Source organism: Vidua macroura, chromosome 30 (genome assembly GCF_024509145.1).
Source record: "Vidua macroura isolate BioBank_ID:100142 chromosome 30, ASM2450914v1, whole genome shotgun sequence".
In the NCBI taxonomy this organism is placed as follows: domain Eukaryota; kingdom Metazoa; phylum Chordata; class Aves; order Passeriformes; family Viduidae; genus Vidua; species Vidua macroura.
This window is the reverse complement of record NC_071600.1, coordinates 3130217-3147070: the sequence shown is the minus strand read 5'-3', so window position 1 is coordinate 3147070 and position 16854 is coordinate 3130217. Positions and strand designations below refer to the sequence as shown.

The 16854-nt window shown below is 48.9% G+C and overlaps 1 protein-coding gene and 2 pseudogenes across 1 annotated transcript; 1 reads left to right on the top strand and 2 right to left on the bottom strand.

Annotated features, from left to right (window-relative positions):
- Positions 1-16854, bottom strand: part of LOC128820667 (uncharacterized) — a 2212279-nt pseudogene that overhangs the window by 183627 nt on the left and 2011798 nt on the right.
- The window catches only part of LOC128820669 (uncharacterized), a 1091286-nt pseudogene that overhangs the window by 63034 nt on the left and 1011398 nt on the right, over positions 1-16854 (top strand).
- LOC128820653 (olfactory receptor 14J1-like) lies at positions 2528-3460 on the bottom strand. The gene has a single exon (XM_054001457.1). The coding sequence runs from the start codon at positions 3458-3460 to the stop codon at positions 2528-2530; it is 933 nt and encodes a 310-aa protein (XP_053857432.1).

Sequence of the window (16854 nt, the reverse complement as noted above, 5' to 3'; positions counted from 1 at the left end):
CATGGAACCAAGGGGCCAGTGCTGCTCCTCAGGGACTCATGGAATGAAGGCAACACGTTTAACACCAGAGTGGCCCATGGGACCATGAGGCCATTGTGACCCTGTGGGACCAAGGAGAGCATTGCTGCCCTGCCAGACCTCATGGAACCAAGGATCCACTGTGACACTGCAGGGCCTTGGGGGACCACGGTGCCATTGTGACACTGTGGGGCACAAGGATCCAAGAGACTTTGTGACACCAAGGTGTCCCATGGAACCAAAGGGACATTGTGACACTGGGAGGCCTCATGGAATCATGGAGATCATTGGGACACTCTGGGGCCTCATGGAACTGTGGTGACACCAAGTTGTCTGGGAGTGTTGATCTGCTGGAGGGTAGGAGGGCTCTGCACAGGGCCCTGGACAGGCTGGATCCAGGGCCCAAATCCAACAAGGTGAAGTTTAACAAGTCCAAGTGCTGGGTCCTGCACTTTGGCCACAACAAGCCCTGCAGCGCTCCAGGCTGGGGACAGAGGGGCTGGAGAGCAGCCAGGCAGAAAGGGACCTGCAGGGACTGATGGACAGCAGGCTGGACATGAGCCAGCCGTGTGCCCAGGTGGCCAAGAAGGCCAATGGCTCCTGGCCTGGATCAGGAATGGTGTGGCCAGCAGGAGCAGGGCAGTGATTCTTCCCCTGTGCTGGGCACTGATTGGGCAGCACCTCGAGGGCTGTGTCCAGTTCTGTGTCCCCAATTTAGGAAGGACATGGAGGGGCTGGAGCATGTCCAGAGAAGGGCAACAAGGCTGGTGAGGGGTCTGGAGCACAAGTCCTGTGAGGAGTGGCTGAGGGAGCTGGGATTGTTGATCCTGGAGAAGAGGAGGCTCAGGGGAGACAAGGCGGTGTCAGGGCACAGGTTGGACTTGATGATCTCCAAGGTCTTTTCCAGCCTTGCTGATTCTGGGATTCTCTGAAACCACCCTTGGAGCAGTTGCAGGAGGAGCCCTGGGCCTCCTCTTCAGAAGCTGCAGCAGCCCAGGTCCCTCAGCTTCTCCTCACAGCCCCAAAGCCCATCCTGTCAGTCCTGCAGAGCCTCTGCAGCTCCTCCTCCTTGCCCAGAACAGGGAGCCCCACAGGCAGACACAGCAGCCCAGATGTGCCCCCCTGGCCTGGGCTGCCTCTGGCAAGGGAGCAGCACCAGGCACTGCAGGAGCCTGCAGACAATTCCTGCAGCACTTGTGGGATGATCCTGCTCCCCAAGGGCCGTTCCCATGGTGCCAAGTCAGGAACTGCAATGGGGAGTGGGGCCAGAGAGGAAAGGGCAAACAGGGATGGGCTGTGTGCAGGGCAGGGAACAGGGCTGGGCAAGAGGAAGAAATCTGGACCAGGGAAGAATAAAGAAAGCAGAGGTGAAACCAAGAAATGGTCAGGGCAGTTTGGGGGTGGCTGCCAGGCAGCCCTGGCTCTGAGCAAGAGCGTCTGCAGTGGGACAGGAAAGTCCCAGCTGATGGGAACAAACTTTCTGGCTGAGTGCAGAGGCCAGGACAAAGCTGAGTGGTTTCCCTGGCGTCCCCCAGCCCTTCCTGGCCCCAGGGGCTGATGGCATTTGTGCTGCCTCAGGTTGATGTCCCCACAGCACCAGCACGGGGGTGCTCCCGCCTGCTGTGTGCAATGCAAACAGGGGCTCCTGAGCCAGCGCTGCCGTGTCTGTGCCTGCAAGGATGCGGCACCTGTGTGAGCTGGGGGAGAGGCCAGGGCTGCAGAGGGGGGATGTTGTTGGCAGCTCCATGAGGACGCTCTGGGACGCTGCCCTGGGCTGTGCAGCGCACTGGGGATGGATCAGCCCCTGCTCTGCTGCTCCTTCCCGTCTCCCCCATGGCCCTGGCAGAGCACCAGCCGTGCTGTTTGCCCCCAGCCTGCCCACGGCCAGCCTGGGGCTGCTCACGTGGGCTTTCTGTGCTGAGCATTGGCCTGGCCGTGTTCTTGAGAGAGCCTGGGCAAGGAGCCTGGAGCCCCCAGGCCCTGGCCTGAGGCGTCAGCGCTGCCCCAGCAGTGCCCATGGCCTGTCCCTGCTGCAGCCCCGGCACTGCCACCCCCAGGACTGTGCCCGGCCCCGAGAGCACTCAGGCCCTGCAGCAACACCAGGGCCACCAGGGCAGCGGGGCAGGGCCACGGGAGCAGCACTGCCAACACCAAGTGCTGCTGCTGCTGCTGGGCACAGCTGCTGTGCCAGCACTGATCTGCCCCCAGCTCTGCACACAGACATTGCTGCTGCAGCTCCAGAGAAGGCAACAAAAGGGCAGCTCTGCAGAAAACTCTGCTGGGAGATCCTCAAGTTCCTTTAAAGACACCAAGAGCGCAGCCCGTGATTGACACAGTCTGTGGCCACAGGGAAGGTGGAGGGAAAATGAGAAATGGAACAAACAATGATAGTTCTTTGTGGAAAATATTTAAAAAACAGAACAAAGAAAAAGGACCTCCAAAATGAATCCAAAAAAAAGTATCAAAGATGACTTTTATTCTAAGTGTTTTTCAGAAATTGGCCAACAGTTTAATGTTTGTGAAATTGCCAAGTGATCAGTCTCCACACTGCAGCCTTGAGCTCCTGGTTCCTTAGGCTGTAGATGAGGGGGTTCAGACCTGGAGGCAGCACCGAGTACAGAACTGACAGGGCCAGATCCAGGGATAGGGAGGACATCGAGGGGGGCTTCAGGTAGGTAAATGCCCCAGTGCTGATAAACAGAGAGACGACGGCCAGGTGAGGGAGGCAGGTGGAAAAGGCTTTGTGCCGTCCCTGCTCAGAGGGGATCCTCAGCACGGCCCTGAAGATCTGCACATAGGAGAAAACAATGAACACAAAACAACCAAATGCCAAACACACACTAACTGCAATGAGCCCAAGTTCCCTGAGGTGGGATTTGGAGCAGGAGAGCTTGAGGATCTGGGGGATTTTACAGAAGAACTGGCCCAGGGCATTGCCATGGCACAGGGGCAGGGAAAATGTATTGGCTGTGTGCATGAGAGCAGTGAGAAAGGCACTGGCCCAGGCAGCTGCTGCCATGTGGGCACAAGCTCTGCTGCCCAGGAGGGTCCCGTAGTGCAGGGGTTTGCAGATGGACACGTAGCGGTCATAGCACATGATGGTCAGCAGGGAAATCTCTGCTGAGATGAAAAAGACAAAAAAAAAGAGCTGAGCAGCACATCCAGTGTAGGAGATGGTGCTGGTGCCCCAGAGGGAATTGTGCATGGCTTTGGGGACAGTGGTGCAGATGGAGCCCAGGTCGCTGAGGGCCAGGTTGAGCAGGAAGAAGAACATGGGCGTGTGCAGGTGGTGGCCGCAGGCTACGGCGCTGATGATGAGGCCGTTGCCCAGGAGGGCAGCCAGGGAGATGCCCAGCAAGAGGCAGAAGTGCAGGAGCTGCAGCTGCCGCGTCTCTGCCAGTGCCAGCAGCAGGAAGTGGCTGATGGAGCTGATGTTGGACATTGGCTGTGGCTGCACATGGGCACCTGTTCATGGAGAAAGGACAGTGACAAGTCAGGAGAGGCTCCCTGGAGCCAAACCTGGGCCATTCCCTGTAGCCTGTCCTGCTGGGACTCACCCACCCTTGTTCCTGCTCTGGGAAAACCTTCACCCAGGTCCCTGCCTGAGCTCCAGCTGTGCTGGCTGAGTGTGCCAGGAGCAGCCAGGGCTGAGCGTGGGGGCTCTCAAGGAGCCATCCCTGCCCTGCTGCCCTGGGTTTGTGGCCATGTGGCAGAGGGACAAGGCTGAGTATTCAGGATTTGTCAGGGGAATCACTTCTAATGCAGAAAGGGTTGGTAGCATCTGCACTTCCAGGTCTAAAGGATAGCAGGAGCTGGTTTTAGGAATTGTTTTCCTAGCCACACATCATTCCTGGCTCTCTGAGGTCAGACATCCCCAGCATTCCTGCTGCACTCAGAGTTTGCCACTGAGAGATGGGAGAGGCAAAGGATTCCCTGTGGCTGAGAGCAGGTGAGGGGCTGGATGGGCTTGTTCCCCCAGCACTGCTCTGTTCAGCCCCCTCTCCTTCCCTGAGCATCTCCCTGGGCCTGGACATTCCCTCCTGAGAGGTGCCTTGTCCCTGCCAGCGCTCACAGAGCCCATCCCACCCCGTGTGCCCTCGGCCCGCCCTACAGAAACCTGCCTGTGTGCAGGGCCCTGGCTGGGGCAGGGTCTGTGTGCAGCTGGGCAAGGGCAGCTCAGGAGAGCCCTGCTGGGCCCTGCCAAGGTGATGCTGCTGCTGTCCAGGGCTGAGCAGTGGCTGCAGGCCCTTTGGGAGGCTGCCAGCAGAGAGACTGACCACACAAAGTCACAGTTCTGGAGTCTCTGTAAATGTTCAAACATTCCTTTGAGGATCCTGTGTGTCCCTTTCAACTCAGAATGTTCTGTCATTCTGGGATTACAATTCCTCTTCTGCTTCTCTCATCCCCCTGCTGTCTATGATCAAAAGAGAAAAAAAGAAAAAAAAAACCAAAAAAAAACCAAAAAAAAAACCAAAAAAAAACCCAAAAACACAAAAACAACCCTTGCAACAGAGTTAGAACAGTAAAGTAAAAACCAGACCTTTATTGGAAGCTTCCAGGTGTCCCAGTGGGGTGAGGCACAATCGGCTCCTGATTTCAACAGTTTCTAAAGGTTGATTAATTGGGATATTTAACAGGAACATCCAATAGGAGATTCAGTTGTCCCAGTTACACACTCCTGGCTCAACCCATTGGTGTAGGTCCAAGGGCTACTTTGCCACACTTTTTGTTATGACTGCTCACATTCTGGTCAAAAACCAAAATGTTCTTCTTGTAGGTCCTCTTCCTGGTAAAAAGACAATGCAGTATTTCAGGAATGTATTTAGACAGTCTGCTTATTGATCTGAAATCTAACAGAAAGGTTAGGAGATGTACTTGTGTTAATTAAGGATTGTATTGATTGAAGTATATAATACTAGTTTAATAGAGTTAATTAAGAGTTTAATAGCGTAAAGTAAGGATTATAATTTTATAACAATATAATAGTAATTTATAGAGCTATGAATATATAAAAATGTACCAAAAGCAAAAACCTTTTTGTCACCACCCCAACTTTCCCATTCTTCTCCGAGCAGGAAATTGAAAACACTCTCAGGAAAGCTCCTGACCTTTACAGGAATCCCAGGCTTTCCTTCTTTGGGAAGTGTCCTCCGGAGCTGTGCCCAGGCTGGTCTGGAGCTGGGAGCAGCCCTGCCCCAGCCAGCAGCTCTCAGCAGCAGCACCTGCCCTGCTCAGGGTGGCTCCTTCCCCCCACAGCTTCTGGCCAGCGCTGGCAGCAGCTCCCCGGGCCGGCTGAGAGCTGTCCCTGGCAGGCAGCAGAGTCCCTGGCCCAGCACAGCGCCCTGGGCTGCAGGACCCTGCTCTGCAGGACAGCCCTGGGCACCCCTGGCTGCTCTGCACAAGAGACCATCAGAGAATGGACTCACAGGGGCTGTGGGCATTGGCATGTTCCAGCTTGAGGAGATCACTGCAGGAGCTGCAGCTGCATTGTCCTGCAGCCAGAGGTTCCTGTGCCAAGGGCTGGCAGTGATTCTGCCCCAGGCACTTCTCAGCACCTTCCCAGCCCTGACTGATTGAAGCTCTCTGTGCCTCTGGGCTGTGCCCGCGCTGGCTGCAGGCAGTGCCCCAGCCCTGCTGGGCTGGGAGAAGAGCTGCTCATCCAGAGAAATGTGCTTTTGAAGCTCTGCTTGCTTACCAGCATCACCCTGTGTGCCAGGAGCCCGGCCCAGCTCAGCAGCACAGACACAGCACAAGGACTTGAATGAGCCTCTGGGGCTTTGTGCTCAGGCCCTGAACATCAGGCCCTGAGAGGGAGCTGCAGAAACCTCTCCAGAGCTCCAAGTCAGAATCCAACTCCAAAGTTTCTTTGACTTTTAATGGGTTCCAGTGAGGGACACGACTGAGAAAGTGTCCCCAGGCCCCAGGCAGAGCAGAGAACTGGAGGCACTGATGACAGGTGGGGACAAAGAGAAGGCAAGTCTTGGTGGCCTGGGGCACAGCAGGGTCTGTGCCACCAAGGGCTGTCAGGAGACACCTTGTCCTGAGGCCCTGGGGCCTCCTGGCACAGCCCCAGCCAGGCTGGGCACTGTCAGCCCCTTGTCCTGCCCTCAGCATCCCCCCCTAGCCCACATCCCAGTGGCCTCAAGGATCTGCTGGAAGGAGTCCCTGGGGAGCCTTGCTCAGGAATGGCCCTGGGGGCTCCACAATGCTCCCAGGCACTTCAGGTTTTTCAAAGCACTTTGCCTTTGGCTTTTGCCTTGGAGTCTCAGACAGCTTTGTGCAATCATAGCCTCCAATTATCTGCTGTAATTAGTCCCTGGAGAGGTTTGGTCAGCAACAACACTCAGTGGGGCTCATTAATGCTTCAAGGTACTTCAGTTCTTTTAAGGTACTTGGTGTTTCCCTTTTGCTACAGACTCTGTGAGAGGTTTGTGCAATCATGGCCCCAATTATCTGCTTTAATGAGTCCCTTGAGAGCTTTGTACTGACTGTGATAAACTGTGGTAACTTGTTTGTTCATCAAAAGAATTAGAATATTAAAGGGGGAAATATAAAATTAAAATATAAGGGACCAGCTTGCTTGTTAGGAGATAGGGGAAGCATCTGTGAAGTTGGGAAACAGGCAGCAACTGCTACAAACCACAAGGCTATAGGCATATTGCAAGGCTATAGACATATTACAAAACACAAGACCACAAGTATGATTAATCATCATATAGGGAGCTTTTCTTAGCTTCTCTTGCAGACACAGGCTAAGGATGTTGGGGGATGGCCGGAGCTGATTATGAAACCAGCGACCACCAGGCAACGGCCACCGGACTAGACAACGTAGGAGTGCTCCGGGTACGCCCATCACTGTCCGGAGCCGATTGTGAAATCAGCGATCACCTGCCTCGACACAACGCAGAAACGACGCAGAGGGATGCTCAAGCTACGCACACCGCTATCGCAAGAGACGCGAATGAAGAAACCTCCAAGAAACTATAAAAGAGACTGAATAAGGGAGTGGGGCGTGGGGCACTGCAGTGTGGGACACTGCAGGAGGGGCGGTTAGGAGACCCCTACCCACCCAGTGCTGTTTTGCTTGCTTCTGCTTGCTGTAATTAATAAAATTCTAATTGACCTTAAAAAGGCTGAATCAAATTATTCGCCTCAATTTATCACAATTTGGTGCCGTGACTCGGATAAAGGAAACCAGGGACGGAGGCCCCACTAGGGTGGGGTGCCCCACCGCCTTTTTGCGGTGGACCTAAGGGGGGGCTTCCTCCTTGGGCCTTTACCGATGAACCTAAAACTCAGTAGCAAGCAAAGGTCCCCCCGTTAATCTTTGTGCACGAAGAACCGCGGAAGAGTGAACACGCAGGAAGCGTAAGTAGCCCCGGTGGGTGGTGGGCCTCTTTTCCCGGTGGGTGGTGGGCCTCCTTTTTCCAGGGTTGATTAAAACCTGCTGGATTGAGGGATTAATATTCCAAGAGCATCCAGGGTTGGGTGACGTAGGAGGGGGGGAGCTGCACCCCCTCGGCGTCGAGTTACCCTCGGTGGGGAGGCTCCTGGGTTAGGAGGAGAGCAAGCGGGCCTAACCCAGACGCGGAGGTGGACTGCGTCAAAGTTCCTGGGGCGGGGGATCCCCGGAGAAGCTTCCCCAAGTTTCGGCTTACTAATTTAGTATAAGTGTATGTGCTCGGTGGGCCCCGTACAAGCGGGCTCCGGAGTGCATGTGAAAGGGACAAAGCCTCGACCCCGGAAACGGGGTCTTTAAGAGTCGTTTAGGGGTGTGTAGTCCCGGGGTGATTGAGGTGAATAAGAAGACACACAGGGCGAAGCCCCGGTCGAGAAACGGAGGCGCCAGAAAGACGTGAGTAGTCCGGTCTGCTCGGTCGCTCGGTCAGGGGTGGGAGTCCTGGAGTGCAGCGAATGCGAACGTGTGTGTGAGAGGGGAACTGGCAGCTCAGATTCCCCAAGTGAGTGTGGACCCCATAGTAGTGCGTTTCCCATATCCGGCGACGGAGTGGGCCACGAATTGGGGGAAGCGACTGTCGTATTGTTTGTGTTGAGTGTGAGAAGGCACTCTAGAAGATGGGTCAGAGAAAAAGTAAATCTGCTGAACCCATGGGTGGGAGAATCTCGGTAAAACTTCCTCAGATCCCAGAGGAGAGTCCACTAGGCTTAATGGTAAAGTATTGGGATGCCTTTCCTTCTAGAAAAGGAAAAGATAGGGTTAAAATGATCCATTATTGTATGGAAATTTGGGGAGGTAAACAAATAAGGGGAGACCAACTATATTGGCCCGTATTTGGGTCATTTGAGGATTGGATCTGTCAAGCTCTAAATATATATGTTAACTCCAAAGAGCCCTTTAACCAAGAGGAGAGCGAATATGCAGCTCTTTGGATAATGGGGGAGACAAGAACAAAGCTATTTGCTCTCAATAGTAAAAGGAAAAAGAAAAAAATACAGGAGGAGGAAATATCCCCAGTTATTCCTCCTCCCTATATACCACCACCTCCTCCAGTACCTCCACCCCTGCTACAATACCCTGAACCCTCAGCCCCCGTTCAAGAATTATCTGATGACGAGGGATCAGAGGTTAGGGGGTCGGAGGGGAAAACCCCCAGGATGTCCCGGAGAGTCACTAGGAGTCAAACCCGACAAAGGGAGAAACAAGAACTGGGCATATTTCCTCTTAGAGAACATGGGATGGGAATGGTACCCAACCCAAATGCAGCACAACCAGGGCAGCCAGCCCAAATTTTGGGAGTGGGATATATATCTGTCCCACTAAGTCCGGGAGATGTCCGGGATTTTAAAAAGGAAATGGGACATCTGTTGGAAGACCCCCTGGGGGTGGCGGAGCGATTAGACCAATTTTTAGGACCTAACATTTACACTTGGGAGGAGCTGCAATCTATATTGGGAATCCTATTTTCTGTGGAGGAAAGGAGAATGATTAGGGAGACGGGTATGAGAATCTGGGACGATGAACACCAGCAAGGACCATTAGCAGACACCAAATGGCCCCTCCAGAATCCTCAGTGGAATAACCAAGACCCGGTGCATCGCATACACATGAGCGATTTGCGGAATATAATATTACAGGGAATAAGGAGGGCTGTTCCTCGTGGGCAGAATGTACAAAAGGCATTTAAAGAGCACCAGAAAAAAGATGAAGATCCAACAGAATGGTTGGAGAGATTGAAGAAAGCTTTCCAGTTGTATTCAGGGGTGGACCCCAATACCCCAGAAGGGGAGACACTTTTGAAGGTGCATTTTGTAGTCAATTCTTGGATAGACATTCGGAAGAAGTTGGAGAAATTAGAAGGATGGCAAACGAAAGGATTGGATGAGTTGTTGCGAGAGGCTCAAAAGGTGTATGTTAGGAGAGAAGATGAGAGTTTTAAAAAGCAGTCTAAAATCATGTTGGCAGCAGTAAGGGAGGGACAACGGAATCCCCAGAGAAGAACTGGAGGTCAGTCTAGAGGTCAGACTGATGTCCAGAGAAGTCGGTTTGAGGGGAAGTCGAGAGGTGGAGAGAGCATTGTCTGTTTCTATTGTGGGAAGAAGGGACACATAAGGAAAGAGTGTCGGCAGAAGATTGCTGATGAGGAACAGTTCAAAGAAGATTAGGGGGGTCGGGGGCTCTATCTGCTGGGGACAAGGGAAAGAACAGAGCCTCTGGTAAAATTAAAGATAGGTCCCCAGCAACAAGAATATGAGTTCCTTGTGGACTCAGGGGCGGAGAGATCAACCGTCCAGACCCTTCCCCAAGGGTGTAAGATTTCACCTGAGATAATACAGGTGATTGGGGCCAAAGGGGAACCCTTTGGAGTACCTGTAATTAAGGATGTACTCTTAGAAAGTGATTCCAAATTAGGAATTGGGTCATTTTTACTAGTTCCAGAAGCAGATTATAATCTATTAGGGAGAGATTTGATGGTCGAGTTGGGGATAGGGATAGAGGCAAAAAAGGGAGAACTAACAGTAAAAGTATATCCTCTCCGGGCTGAAGATGAGAAAAAGATTAACCCAGAAGTTTGGTATACCCCCGACAGTGTGGGGAAATTAAATATTGAACCCTTTGAGGTAACTATCAGAAACCCAGAAATCCCTGTCAGGATTCGGCAATATCCCATACCCAAAGAGGGGAGGGAAGGACTAAAAACAGAAATAAAGAGACTTTTGGAAAAGGGACTTTTAGAACCCTGTATGTCCCCTTTCAATACCCCCATTCTGCCGGTAAAGAAACCGAATGGCAGTTACAGATTGGTGCATGACTTGCGGGAAATTAATAAAAGAACAGTTGAAAGATTCCCAGTCGTAGCCAATCCACATACTATTTTAAGCCAACTTGGCTCAGAAAACCAGTGGTATAGTGTAATAGATCTTAAAGATGCTTTTTGGGCCTGTCCCCTTAAGGAAACCTCTAGAGATTATTTTGCCTTTGAATGGGAAGACCCGGATACACATAGAAAACAACAATTGAGGTGGACTGTCCTTCCCCAGGGGTTTACCGAATCCCCAAATTTATTTGGGCAAGGTCTGGAACAAATATTGGCAGAATATTCACAGGGGGAGGGGATTGTGTTTCTACAATATGTAGATGATTTATTAATTGTAGGGAAAGAAGAAGAAAGAGTAAGGGAAGAAACTATAAAACTCCTAAATTATTTAAGCCTTAAGGGACTCAAAGTTTCAAAGTCGAAATTACAATTTGTGGAAGAGGAAGTTAAATACCTCGGACACTGGCTGACTCAGGGGACTAAGAAATTGGATACTGATAGAGTCCAAGGAATACTTTCCCTGGAAGCCCCAAAAACTAAAAGGCAGGTTCGGCAGTTACTGGGACTTTTTGGGTATTGCAGACAATGGATTGAAAATTTTAGTGGGAAAGTTAAATTTCTGTATGAAAAATTAACAACAGACGGGCTATTAAAGTGGAGCCCTGAGGATGAGACCTGGTTAAAATCATTAAAAACTGAACTGGTCAATGCCCCTGTTCTCAGCCTCCCGGATCTAAAAAGACCATTCTTTTTATTCATTAATGTCAATGAAGGGGTGGCATACGGGGTGTTAGCCCAGGAATGGGCTGGAGGAAAAAAACCAGTGGCATATCTCTCAAAGCTTCTCGACCCTGTTAGCCGAGGGTGGCCTGCCTGTTTGCAATCGATAGTGGCTGCTGCCCTTTTGGTAGAAGAAGCAGGAAAGATAACTTTTGGGAGTGAACTAAAGGTTTTATCTCCTCATAACATCCGTGGAGTACTACAACAAAAAGCGGATAAATGGATAACAGATGCCAGACTCCTAAAGTATGAAGGCATCCTAATTTCTTCTCCTAGGTTAAGTATTGAAACCACAAGCTTACAAAATCCAGCCCAGTTTCTATATGGGGAACCAGTTGTGGGACTAACTCATGATTGTCTTTTGCAAATAGAGGAACAAACAAAAATAAGACCAGACCTCGAAGAGGAGGAATTAGAGGAAGGATATCGATATTATGTAGATGGGTCCTCTCGGGTCCTTGAAGGGAAAAGGAAATCTGGGTATGCTATTGTGGATGGGAAGATTTTTAAGAAAATAGAATCTGGTCCTCTTAACCCCAGCTGGTCAGCACAGGCATGTGAATTGTATGCAGTACTCAGAGCTTTAGAACTACTAAAAGGAAAAGTTGGGACCATTTATACTGATTCAAAATATGCTTATGGGGTGGTTCATACATTTGGTAAAATCTGGGAAGAAAGGGGTCTTATCAATTCACAGGGAAAGGGGTTGATACATGGGGAATTAATTCTGAAAGTGCTCCAGGCCTTGAGAGGTCCGGAAAGAACAGCTATTGTTCATGTAAAAGGACATCAAGTGGGGATGGGAAGCTCAGTACGGGGAAATAACTTAGCCGACCAGGAGGCGAGAAAGGCAGCTCTAATGAGTTTAAAACCATATAAGGGGGGGGGTCACACAAAGGGAAGATTGCTCCACTTGTGGAGCTGACTTAGAGGAAGAATCATGTTGGGCTTGTCGGGATGCATACGGGATTGATTCAATACAGTGTGCCTGTGATAACCCCCAAGACAAACATTGCCGATTCCATGAACCCATTAACCATGTGTTAGCCTTCACGGTACAGGAAAAACAAAAACTAAACCAAATGGGGGTGAAGGAAAAAGAGGGAGGCAAGTGGATACTACCGGATGGGCGGGAGGTACTCCCAAAAGGAATGGCAATGAGGGTCCTGCAAGCAATTCATGAGAAAACCCACTGGGGAACACAAGCCCTGGTTGACCAATTTGCAATTAAATATATGTGCATAGGGATCTATAACCTTGCAAAACAGGTAACACAACAATGTTTAACCTGTCAAAGAATAAATAAACAACAATTAAGAGAAAGACCAATGGGCGGAAGGGAACTGGCACAACGACCCTTTTCACATATACAAATAGATTTTACAGAATTACCAAAAGTGGGGAGGTATAAATATTTATTGGTACTGGTAGACCACTTAACCCATTACATGGAAGCTTATCCTACGGCCCGAGCTACTTCAAACACTGTGGTAAAAGTATTATTAGAGCAAATTATCCCCCGGTATGGATTAATTGAGTGTTTAGACTCGGACCAGGGACCCCATTTCACCTCTAAAATTGCAAAAGATGTCCTGACAGCTTTGGGGACTCAATGGAAATATCACACCCCATGGCATCCACAGAGCTCGGGGAGGGTGGAAAGGATGAATGGAGAAATAAAAAAACAACTCACAAAGTTAATGCTGGAAACAAAAATGTCATGGGTTAAGTGCCTACCTCTTGCCTTATTAAACATTCGAACTCAACCCCGAACTGATGTGGAAATCTCCCCATTTGAAATGCTATTTGGAATGCCTTATGATATGGAAGCCCCCACAGATCACCCCTGCCTTAAAGATTCTCATATTAAATTTTACATCACCCAAATTATGAGCAGAAGGCAGGAATTGAGAAAGAAAGGAGTGCTGGCACAGAGACCACCTCTGGATATCACAATCCATAAGATAAAACCAGGGGATCAAGTACTTATTAAGTCTTGGAAGGAAGATTCCTTAACTCCATGTGGGGAAGGTCCTTTTCTTGTTTTGCTTACCACAGAAACGGCAGTCAGGACGGCCGAAAAGGGGTGGACTCACGCCAGCCGAGTGAAAGGCCCGGTTGCCACAAATAACCAGTGGAGAGTGACTAGCCAGCCTGGGAACCTGAAAGTGACTCTTAAGAAAAACTAATGAACTCTGTGGACATTATCCAAATCAACCAAAAGGGGGAGCAAAAGGGATACAATTACAAACTAGCTGAAGACTCTATAGTAACTTGTAATAGGAAAGTTGTGGAGATTGTTATTCTTTTGTGTGCTTTAGACTCTATAGTGATTTGTAATAGGAAAATTGTGGAGATTGTTATTCTTTTGTGTGCTTTAGACTCTATAGTGATATTGTAATAGGAAAGTTGTGGAGATTGTTATTCTTTTGTGTGCTTTAGACTCTATAGTGATTTGCAATAGGAAAATTGTGGAGATTGTTATTCTTTTGTGTGCTTTAGACTCTATAGTGATTTGTAACAAGGAAGGTTGTGGAGATCGTTATCCTTTTGTAAAATTTGCCAAGAACGGTGGTGGGTCCATTGCCAGAGGGGAAGACCACCAATTGGGGTTTGTACTGAGTGCTAAAAACTCAGCAAAAACTAATTGGAACTGTACTAAGGATAGGAGAATTGGAAAACCGGTGGGTCAGTGTTGGATCTGAGTGGTGGAAAATATTTACCAAAGGGAATATACCCTGAGTATTTTTTTTTACTAACGAGCCCACTCCATTTGCTGCTCAGATAATAAAAGGGTGTTGTCGAAAGGAACTGAAGGGGATTCCTTGCGACCCACTTCTGGTCAAAGATAAGAACTGGGAACAGTACAAGGCTAGGCAGGAGCGGAAAAGGGGACGCTCAGGCGAGTCCTGCTGCTGCCGAGAAGATGGTTTACCTCGCGGCTCGAAGCACCCGAGTCGGCGAGCGAGGCAGAGAGGAAAAGGCCAAGCCCCCTCTAAGTGGAACAATGCTGAAATGCTCCAACCACTGCCAGCCGAGTACTAGGCTCCCTCAAAGGACCAGTCTAAGTGCCTCCGAAACACCAAGGGAGCAGCAAGCCCAAAAGGGGAAAGCAGGATGTTACAAAACAAAACCAAGGCTAGGACTCCACCCTTATTGGCAAATTGTTAGCTTTCTATTGCTTTGTCCTAATGGTGTTTCTGGTCAAGACAATGCTGAATGGCTGTGGTCCCAAGCCTTTACCCAATACACTGGATCTATGGGAAGCCAGCCTGATTTAGAAGGTTTAAATTTAACAACTCTAGTCATGCACGATAACCAGATATATACTAAACAGGAGTGGAAAAAACAAGAGGGGTGGTCACTTCAAGGAACCATAGGAGAGGAAATTAAGATAGGGTGTCGAATGATTAACGGGACTACCTACAATAAAGTTATCCAAATCAGTGTAGATAATCACAAGCATTCGAAGGTATGCAATCATCCAAGTGAATTAGACTGTTGGTATAACTTCACATTAAGACAAACTGTTGACGTGGTTTGCCTCTGGGCCCACAACACCATTGGGTTGTCTTTCAAATTTACAATAAACGCCATGGCTAAGCCTTTTACCAACCACTCCAGCATTCAAGTACACACCAAAAATATACCATTCAATCTTGAACCCAAGGTTTATGAAATCGGCCCATATGTCATAAGAAATACGGGTCAACAAAAACTGCTCTTTAACCCAGAATGGTCCCTTAAACGTGTTGAACTGTTAATGCAAACTAATATCTCGGCAGTTCAGCCAGCCTGCTCTCCCTTCCTAAGGTCATCCTTTGAAGGATGGACAAAGTGGCTACAAAAACAAGTACATCTCCGAGGTAGAATGCGAAGGGATTTAACCGGGATGTTAGGAACCGGATTGGGGGTTTTGAATGGGATCGACTCTGAGATATTAATGAACAAATTAGCTACAGCAACTAACGATCTGACAAAGTTAAAACAGCCTTTACAGTCTTCTCTACTGGCACTAGGAGATAATCAGTGGCAAGTCTCAGAGGTACTGCCAAGATGGAGAGATATTGAGGATCACGACCATGACTTATTGGTAGACATGTTACAAGTGGCACAAGAGAACATATCTTTAGCCCTTAGTTGTATACAAGCACAATTATGGATACAATCAACAGCAGCTTTAATCATAAGAGAAGGAAGTGAGGGGGTGTTTCCAACTGAAGTACGAAGGGTCGTCTGGGACAATGCCACAGACTTTGAGAGGAATTCCCAATCTTGGTGGACCTTGGTAAATTTTACCTATAATCCCACCACTAACACTGCTACTGCCTTTGTGCTCACTATACGGAATGCCATAATTCACACTATACACCCTATTGTTGCCTTAGGAATAAGTCATGAAAAGTCAGTATTATACCCCTCAGAACATAGGGTATGGGCCTGGAAAAACCGAGGGAAATGGCAAACCATTAACCTAGAACCTTGCATTGCTTGGGAACAGCAGGGATTTATCTGTGAGACTAATTTAATTAGCACTCAAGACGTATGCCTTGACACTGACCAAGGCATTTGCCACTTTGAAATCCGCCCGGACCCCAACCCACGAACTGTATTAGTGTATATCGGTAATGGCTGCGTGTGTTTAAGGACTGTGTGTGCTGTTATAGAAATTGATAAGAACAAGGTCCCCCTATTTACTAGAAATCATTCCAATTTCTGTATTTGCAACTTTATCAAAATTACTGGGTGTGACTTTAACTACTCAGCACCAGTTGTATCCCACCAATTAATAAAATCAAACTACACAACATACAACAAATTACCACCCACACCCATTGGAATGAATTCAACCCTGGTTAAACAATTAATGAAACACCAAGATCTAATGAAAATTATAGAAGAAATTCACAAGAATGGGCAGAAAACTCTCGTGACTATCCATCATGATATAACTGAAATAAACAGAGTCCTGCAGAGAGTAAAAAAAGATGCAAGTCATAACTGGTGGGATGCACTATTCGGATGGTCACCAACTGCAACTGGGATCATGAACACTTTAAGTCACCCCATTATAGTCTTACTAATTCTAGTCGCTATAAGTTTAATAATGTCCATTTTAACACTCATATGGAATTGGAGGATGTTGCAACGTGTGGCTACTTTGACTTCACTCTTTAGAACTCATGGAATCCTGCCGAAAGAAAACTGTCCTGAGGTAGAAGACACTTTACTCCTAGCATACGAAGCAGCAAAACGATTTGATGAACAAAATGGTAAAAGAGAAAATGGGGGATTGTGATAAACTGTGGTAACTTATTTGTTCATCAAAAGAATTGGAATATTAAAGGAGAAAAAAATAAAAATTAAAGGGACTAGCCTTATACTAGCTCGTAGCAACTGCTACAAACCACAAGGCTATAGATATATTGCAAAACCGTAAGATTACAAGTATGATTAATCACCATATAGGGAGCTTTTTTTGTAGCTTTTTTGCAGACACAGGCTAAGGATGTCGGGGGATGGCCGGAGCTGATTATGAAATCAGCGACCACCAGGCAACGGCCACCGGACTAGACAACGTAGGAGTGCTCCGGGTACGCCCATCACTGTCCGGAGCCGATTGTGAAACCAACGATCACCTGCCTCGACACAACGCAGAAACGACGCAGAGAGATGCTCAAGCTATGCACACCGCTATCGCAAGAGACGCGAATGAAGAAACCTCCAAGAAACTATAAAAAGAAACTGAATAAGGGAGTGGGGTGTGGGGCACTGCAGT

Excerpts from the sequence above, each read along its gene's own strand:
- LOC128820653 (XM_054001457.1), bottom strand. The coding sequence starts at position 3,460 with ATGTCCAACATCAGCTCCATCAGCCACTTCCTGCTGCTGGCACTGGCA.